This window comes from Lutra lutra, chromosome 10, assembly GCF_902655055.1.
Source record: "Lutra lutra chromosome 10, mLutLut1.2, whole genome shotgun sequence".
Lineage (NCBI taxonomy): Eukaryota > Metazoa > Chordata > Mammalia > Carnivora > Mustelidae > Lutra > Lutra lutra.
The window spans coordinates 60,443,557-60,451,490 of NC_062287.1; the positions used below are offsets into that span (position 1 = coordinate 60,443,557).

The window sequence follows — 7,934 nt, forward strand, 5'->3', positions numbered from 1 at the left end:
TGTTATACAGAGCAGATAACTGAGAAGCTGAACCACTGTCTGGCTCATTGTATCTGTCTAATACATATTTTTAATAAACAATTAGAATGATATGCAATTTCTAGGCAGATAAAAATGGACAAGATTTTCTAAGTAAAAGTTTTCAGAACAAAGGTACAGAGGCATAAAGCAGCCTGTTGGTTTGGGAATCACATATAGTTCCATATGGCCAGAGCAAAATAACATTGTTTGGTGGGTGGGGATGGTTGAGATATTAAGACATCAGAAATACAGGGGTGATATTATTAAGAGACATGCTAAGGCTTTTGGACTTTACCCATAGACAGTAAGAGCCATTGAAGGCTAGAGGGTTTTGTAATCAAATAGAGTCTTTAAGAAGATTGTTCTGGCTGCAATGTGAGAAAACAAGAGAAAAGATCATTAAACAATAGATCAGTTTGGAAGATATTGCCAAGTGAAGTGAAGATGATACTGAAAGCCAGAATTAAGGTAGCAACAGTTGTTAGGTAGAGGTAAAGATTGGAAAAATCAAAATCTAGAGTTGTCGGGATTTTGTATCAAGTTACAGATACAGAGTAAGGTAAAATACTCATTTCCTTCTTTTTTTAATTTAAAGATTTTATTTATTTATTTGACAGAGATCACAAGTAGACAGAGAGGCAGACAGAGAAGCGGGGGGCAGCAGGGTCCCTACGGAGCAGAGAGTCCAATGCAGGGCTCAATCCCAGGACCCTGGGATCATGACCTGAGCCAAAGGCAGAGGCTTTAACCCACTGAGCCACCCAGGCGCCCCAAAATAGTCATTTCTATTTCAAGTTTCACTTCATCGCTTAAAGATTCCTCCAAAAAGTGGTAAGTGATGACAAAAAAAAAAGCTATATATATATATATATAGCTATATATATATATATATATATATATATATATATATGGCAAATTTCTAAAATTTTAACCAGAAAGTATACAATATAACACATTAAGAAAATATATGGAAAAATTTATTTTATTTTTATATAGTTTTGGGTTTTTGGTCTCATTAGGTACCCTTTCTGGAATCTACTATTGCTTACATATTTTTTTCATGATTCCTCTCATTAATATGATGAATTATATTGATGAATTTCTGAAAAATGAGTCATTCTTTTAATCCTAGAATAATGTTGATTATTCTTGGTTTATATTATTAATTGTACTCACAACTTTCAGTATTTACACATATGTTCCCATTAATGTGTTTGTCTACAGGATTGTTTGCTGACATATGTTTTTTTCTATATTGTTTATCAGAATTATATGTGCTATTTTGTAGTTTTCTAATTTTATTTATGACAAGATATATAAAAAGCATGATCTATTTCTTGAAATGTGGGGAGAAAAGCAAAGAAAAAAGATCTTGTACTATAATATGTTGGAGATGTGAGAGTGTTATTGTTAAGTTTTCATTTCTTCCTCAATTATCAGTTAAGTCTTCATGGGTTTACATATTATAATTTTCCTTGAAACACCCATTCATCCAAGACTTCATATTACTTATAGGACATGCTACTGTAATTTAAAAAGATACCTCTAATCTAGCATTATATATGATTCTTAAGTTTATTTTTCATTTCATTAGATTTTTGGAGGTTGGTCTATTTTGGGAGTTTGTTAAAGATTGATTATTGGACTATTTTTAGTATTTCTTTTTCACTGTCATTCAGCCCTTTTAACATTTTTGTTTTAAAGTAATTTTATGTAATATTTTATTCTTTTACAATGTCTTAAATTAAATGCTTAATTTCTCTTTTTTTAAAGATTTTATTTATTTATTTGACACACAGAGAGAGATCACAAGTAGGCAGAGAGGCAGGCAAAGAGAGAGGGGGAAGCAGGTTCCCTGCTGAGCAAAAAGCCTGACACGGGACTCGATTCCAGGACCCTGAGATCATGACCCGATCCAAAGGCAGAGGCTTAACCCACTGAGCCACCCCAGCACCCTGAATGCTTAATTTCTTATCTTCCTCTCTTTTTTTGTCATAAAAAGTACCATTAACATTTATAAGACCATGGATTTAGGGAGAATATATCATTGCATAGGTCTCATGTTTTGCTATGCAGTGTGCCCTCTTTCATTGTTTCTTTATTGTTTGTTAATAAATGCATTTCTATTGTTCATATTTATATGAACATATATGGTGTGTATGTGAACATATATGGTGTATATTGTAATACACACTTTACTAAATTTTATTTTTGAAACCTAGGTTACTTAGTACAATTTATATCACAATTGTCTCGATTTTATCTTAAACGTTGGTAAGTAGGGGTGCCTGGGTGGCTCAGTGAGTTAAAGCCTCTGCCTTTGGCTCGGGTCATGATCTCAGGGTCCTGGGATAGAGCCTCACATTGGGCTCTCTGCTCGGCAGGGAGCCTGCCTCCCCTTCTCTCTCTGCCTGCCTCTCTGCCTACTTGTGACTTCTGTCTGTCAAATAAATAAATTAAATCTTTTTTAAAAAGTTGATAAATAGTGTGTATTTTATGGAACAAATGCTGACATGAAGAGCTACAACATATATAAAATTTTAACTAATATTCTTTTGCATAATCTTTGTAAAAACCTTTATTTAAACACTTAACATGAGATCTACCCTCTTAACAAATTTTTAAGTTCACATTATATTATTGTTGACTATGGATACAATGTTGCACAGCAAATCTCTACAGCTTATTCATCTTGCTTAACTACAATTTTATGCCCATCAATTAATAACTGGTTATTTCCCTCTTTCCCCAACCCCTGGCAACCACCATTGCACTCTTTGATTCTATGAATTTGACTATTTTCTGTAACTCATGTAAGTGGAATCATGCAGTACTTGTCTTTCTGTGACTGTCTTATTTCACTTTAGGGTAATGTCCTCAAGATCCTCCATATTGTCACATAGTGCAGAATTTCCTTCTATGGATGAACAGTATTCCATTTTATGTATATGACACATTTTCTTTATCCCTTCGTTGGCTGATGGACATTTAGGTTATTTCCACATCTTGGCTATTTTAAATAGTGCTCTGACACAGGCATGGCAATATCTCTTTGACATCCTGATTTCAATTCTTTTGGATAAATATCCAAAAGTGAGATTGCTGGATCATATGGTTATGACAGCAAAAGCACAGGTAACAAAAACAAAATAAACAACTGAGACTACACCAAACTAAGAAGCTTCTGCATAGCAAAGGAAAAAATCAAGTGTAAAGGCAAATGTGAAAATATTTGCAGACCATATATCTGATAAGGGGGGGTTAATCTCCAAAATATATAAGGAACACCTACAATTTAATAGGATAAAAACTAATAGCCTGATTTGAAGATGGGCTATGGAGTAGCATAGGCATTTTTCCAAATAAGACTTTACAAATGGTCAACAAGACATACAATGGCTCAACATCACTCACCATTAGGGAAATGCAGATTGAGACCACAATGAGATATTACCTCACACCTTCAAAATAGCTATTAACAAACAGAACAAAACAAAACAACAATAACAAAAAGACGACACATGTAGAGAAATTTGGACCCATACACACCATTGGTGGGAATGTAAAATAGTGCATCCATTATAGAAAACAGTAAGAATATTCCTCAAAAAAATTAAAAAATAGAACTACGTTTGATATAAACTTGGGGAAACAAATTCCTTTACCCATTATGACAGAGGCTCCACAATTTCTTTTGTGCTGATTCAGTTTCAGCAAAGTTAAGACAAATATACCAAATGAGGGACTAGTTATGAGAATACATATTTTTGGATTAAAAAGGGAAACTGAGCAAATGTTGTTTTGTTTTCTTTATTTGTTTTTGCTAAATTATGACCCAGTTTACCTGGTCAAAACCTGTTGGCTTGGGTCATAACTATTGTCAGGCAGAAATCCTAATATTGCTTAGTGACTAAAAAGAAATTTAAAAAGCTTTGTCAAAGCAGTTTTTAGAAACTCAAATTTGTGGACTAACAACATATATCCTTGGAATCTTGGAATTTTAACATTTCTCCTGCTTAAAACTTTTTTCCTAGTAGTATTTTGCAAAGCTTCTGTCGAATCTCTTTGGTTTTGATGGAATAAATGACCGGGTTGAGCATAGGAGGCACAAAGAGATAGAAAAGGGACATGAGTGTGTGCATGTACTGTGGGGCATGCCTCCCATAGCGAGCAGCCATGGACACACCAACCATAGGCACATAGAACATGAGCACAGCACACATGTGTGACACACATGTATTGAGTGTCTTAAGTCTTTCCTCCTGGGATGCAATGGCAAGTACAGAGCGCAATATGAGCACATAGGAGAGGAGAATGAGTGCAGAATCCAGACCAAAGTTAGAGATGACAATGAATTGACCAAAAATATTATTGATGGTGATGTCACCACAGAGTAAGCGGATCAGATCTGGATGCAGGCAGTAGGCATGGGAGAGTACGTTGGCCTTGCAGAAGGGCAACCTCTTCAGAAGGAAAGGCAGTGGAAAAACCATACAGAAACTGCGGATGATGACAGCCGTGCCCATGTGCACCACACGGGCATCAGTGAGCACTGTGGCATAACGCAATGGGTTACAGATGGCCACATAGCGGTCAAAACTCATAACCAGCAAAATTCCAGACTCCATGAAGGAGAAGAGGTGGATAAAGAACATTTGAGCCATGCAAGAATCAAAACTGATCGTTCTTAAGTGGAAGCAAAATGTAGCCAACACCGTGGGCAGTGTGGAAAAGGACACACCTAGGTCATTAACTGATAGCAGGGATAGGAAGTAGTACATAGGCTGATGCAAAATCTGTTCCTCCTTGATAATGAAAAGGATAAGGGCATTGCCCACAATGGAGACAATGTAGAGGATACCAAGGAGCAGAAACATCCAGTGTTGGGAGGTCTCCAGCCCTGGGAGCCCTGTCAGGATGAAGGGAGGCAACTCTGAGCTGTTGTGGGGCTTACCTCCCATATTGGCACTACTGCTTGGGTTCTAGGACCACTAGTCTGTAAAGAAGACAAACATACAGTTTAATTCAAGGCATAGACCTAATATTTTAAGACTCTCATGTATCATCCAACCCCTTACTTTAGAGTATTAATCAATCTTGTTCACCAAATCACTTATCCCTGTCTCTCTTTGTCACCAGGATTTCTGGAATTGTCTGAGTTTTCTCAGTTTATCCAGTTGGCTAAATAGGTCACATTGCCTTCCTTTACACCTATGCCTACTGCCACAATTCTCCTTCTCATATTTAAAGCGGTGAATTCTTTTCATAGATCTCTGGGCATCACTTTATTCAAGATCTGCGACAAAATGGACCTGATCACTACTTCCTTGCTAATGCAGTCCTCTTTCTTAACATGTCGTTTCTTCCCAAACCATAATCTTTTCCTCGTTCCACTCTCTCATGCTACTGAAACTTTACTACCTTATTTTGGCTCTCCAACTTCTCTACTCTTCTAAAGTCTGTCAGTTCTTCTATCCATTCATCCTGACAGAAGATAAATGGGTAGAAATATATCCATCCATAGAGATAACCTTCCACACATTCAACAAGATGCACTAGACTCCCATATTCCCACTCATCTTTGCATTCTTCTATCCAGTTAACTTGTATCATCACTTTTCTCCCTGGAAAATTTAATTTACTAAAAGTTAGTTCTTAATAATGTCTTTCAGAACCAAATAGCACCTGACTTTTGGATCAATAATCATTTTATTTATTCCATGAAGTTGCTTCTTATCTATGTTCTCCATCTCTTTGCATAATACCATCATTATGCCTAAGATTGAGACTCGAAATCCAAATATCATTTTGACTTTCTTTCTTGTATCTACTGCATTAAACCAGGTAAGACCCAAGGAAAATACTGACCCCAAAAATGCCTCTGTCAGTACCTTCCTCTATTCCCTTTCATCTGCAGTCTCCCCTGCAGACCCAAGCAATCACATTCTTGTACCATAATAACAGCCTCCTAATAAAGCTCACGCCACTCTCTGTTTCATTCTGGAATAGGACTACTTTAATCTATAGTAGAACTAAACTAATACTTTTAAAAGGTAGGATCTGAAAATGGCACCATTCCCATTAGAAGCCTTGAATGCTCCCTCATTGCCAAAGGATCAAATCCAAACTCATTAGCCTAGAAGTTGAAGTCCTTTGTAGTCAGTACTAAATCAGTAGTTCTGGCCTCAATCCTCAAAATTTCCTTCCTTGTACCTCAAGGAAACCAAATGGATAAGAACTGCAGCCCCTCAGCTCCCAAAGGCTGCCCTGAGCATGAGATCATACCCATTCAGTCCATCTTCCATGGTCAGGACCAGCGATGCCCTCTGCCATGAAGACTTGCTGGTCATGGCCAGCAGTAGTAATTTGTCTCTCTGCCACAGCTCTTGTAACTGTAAGTTTGCATCTCGTTTTGTGCCATTTCCCTGCCTGGTCTCCATGAAAGCTTTGTGAATTCTATCTTATCGTTTGACTCGCCAGCTCCAAGAACTCAGCCCTGACTCTCTTTTGTCGTTGAGCCCCTCTTGCACTTTAGTGTAAGGTCTCACACAGGAGACATACCCCCTGAGTCACTGATCTCTCCTGGGTTTTTTGGTCTCTTTGTTGTAAACTAGAGATACTAAGAAACTGAGCTAATGGGGTTGGGAGGATCCAAAAGCGGAGAGGTGTGAAAACTTTCAGGGCTTTGCAACTCTGAGTTCTAGAGCTGCTCTCTGCCCTCACCTCCAGCCATTCATCTACCTTTGCCAAACCTCCATCTGACTCAGGACTCCTCTAACCTTTCCTGACAGGATGCATTTTCCCCTCTCTTCATATTTTTAGGGCTTCTTTGTCTTCCCTACCTGAAAACTCTTCCTAAACATGTTTGTTTGTCTCTGCATGCAATATTTAGATGCCCTTGATTGATCATAGGGTCTTTTAGCACTAAGTTAGGTCCTGCCAAGTGGCTTCCAAAGCAGCCAGTATCTTTTTATATATGCCCCTTGTGCCAGATATTTGGGGGGTGCTTGTTCACATCAAAGCATCTATATCCAGGTATAGCCTGATAGGAAAGTCATGTCTAAAGCAGAAAGCATGGCAAGATTTAGAGAACAAGAGCAACATCTAGCAAATGTAGAACTGGGAAGGTGATGAAAGGAAACATGTGCAGGAAATAAAAAACCTGACTCAAATTAGGGACAGGCTTTCCTCCTTCAGACAGTCATATTATACCACTCAGGGGCAGAGCACCTTAAGGCTTGAGACTGTAGTATCTGACCCTCCCATTGACGTACCTGCGAGAGCTCCACAGACAGAAGGTGCAGAGGAAGGAAGAGGGTAATGGGGGCTCTGCGTGCCTTGCCCCAACCCCCACCCGATTATGTCCACCAACTCCCTGGCCTAAGAATATAAGGCCCCACCCAGGAAGTCCCTTGAGCTTCTATCAGCTCAGGTACTCATGGACTGCTGGGAATATGGAACATCTACATTTGTTTTCCTGGGAGGACAGTAAAAGAAGTTGGGTTTAGAAAGAAGCCCTCAGATTACCTAATGATTGTCTGGGATGAACCAGACTGAAAATACAGTCATCACTTCCAAAAACTCCAACTCGTAGATAAGTCAGACCAAAGGATTCAGTGTGTCACCTAATCCCCTCCTGCACCTTCTGGCAGTCACACAGATGGTCATGGGAAAAGGTCAGGAAACCACCCAAACCCCAATCAATATGCATGAATTTATCAGTATTCTGTGTCTACTGGACTTTTGTCATAACTCTTGCTCTTTAATTTCCCATATTAAAAAAATGCTGTCTTTTCATTTAAACAAAGTCACAATTCTTACCCTAAATTTAGGTCTATGGTATAAGGTATAAGGTGTATGGTAACAAAAGTGATTATAAATCAAGTCGTTTATTCAATGGAAGACATGATTTT

At 38.1% G+C, this 7,934-nt stretch overlaps 1 protein-coding gene across 1 annotated transcript; it reads right to left on the minus strand.

The window, feature by feature from the left end:
• Positions 1-4,037: 4,037 nt before the first annotated feature.
• On the minus strand, positions 4,038-4,982 carry LOC125079250 (olfactory receptor 51I2-like). The gene has a single exon (XM_047692737.1). The coding sequence runs from the start codon at positions 4,980-4,982 to the stop codon at positions 4,038-4,040; it is 945 nt and encodes a 314-aa protein (XP_047548693.1).
• Positions 4,983-7,934: the final 2,952 nt, after the last annotated feature.

Coding starts and splice junctions, on each gene's coding strand:
- LOC125079250 (XM_047692737.1), bottom strand. CDS start 4,982: ATGGGAGGTAAGCCCCACAACAGCTCAGAGTTGCCTCCCTTCATCCTG.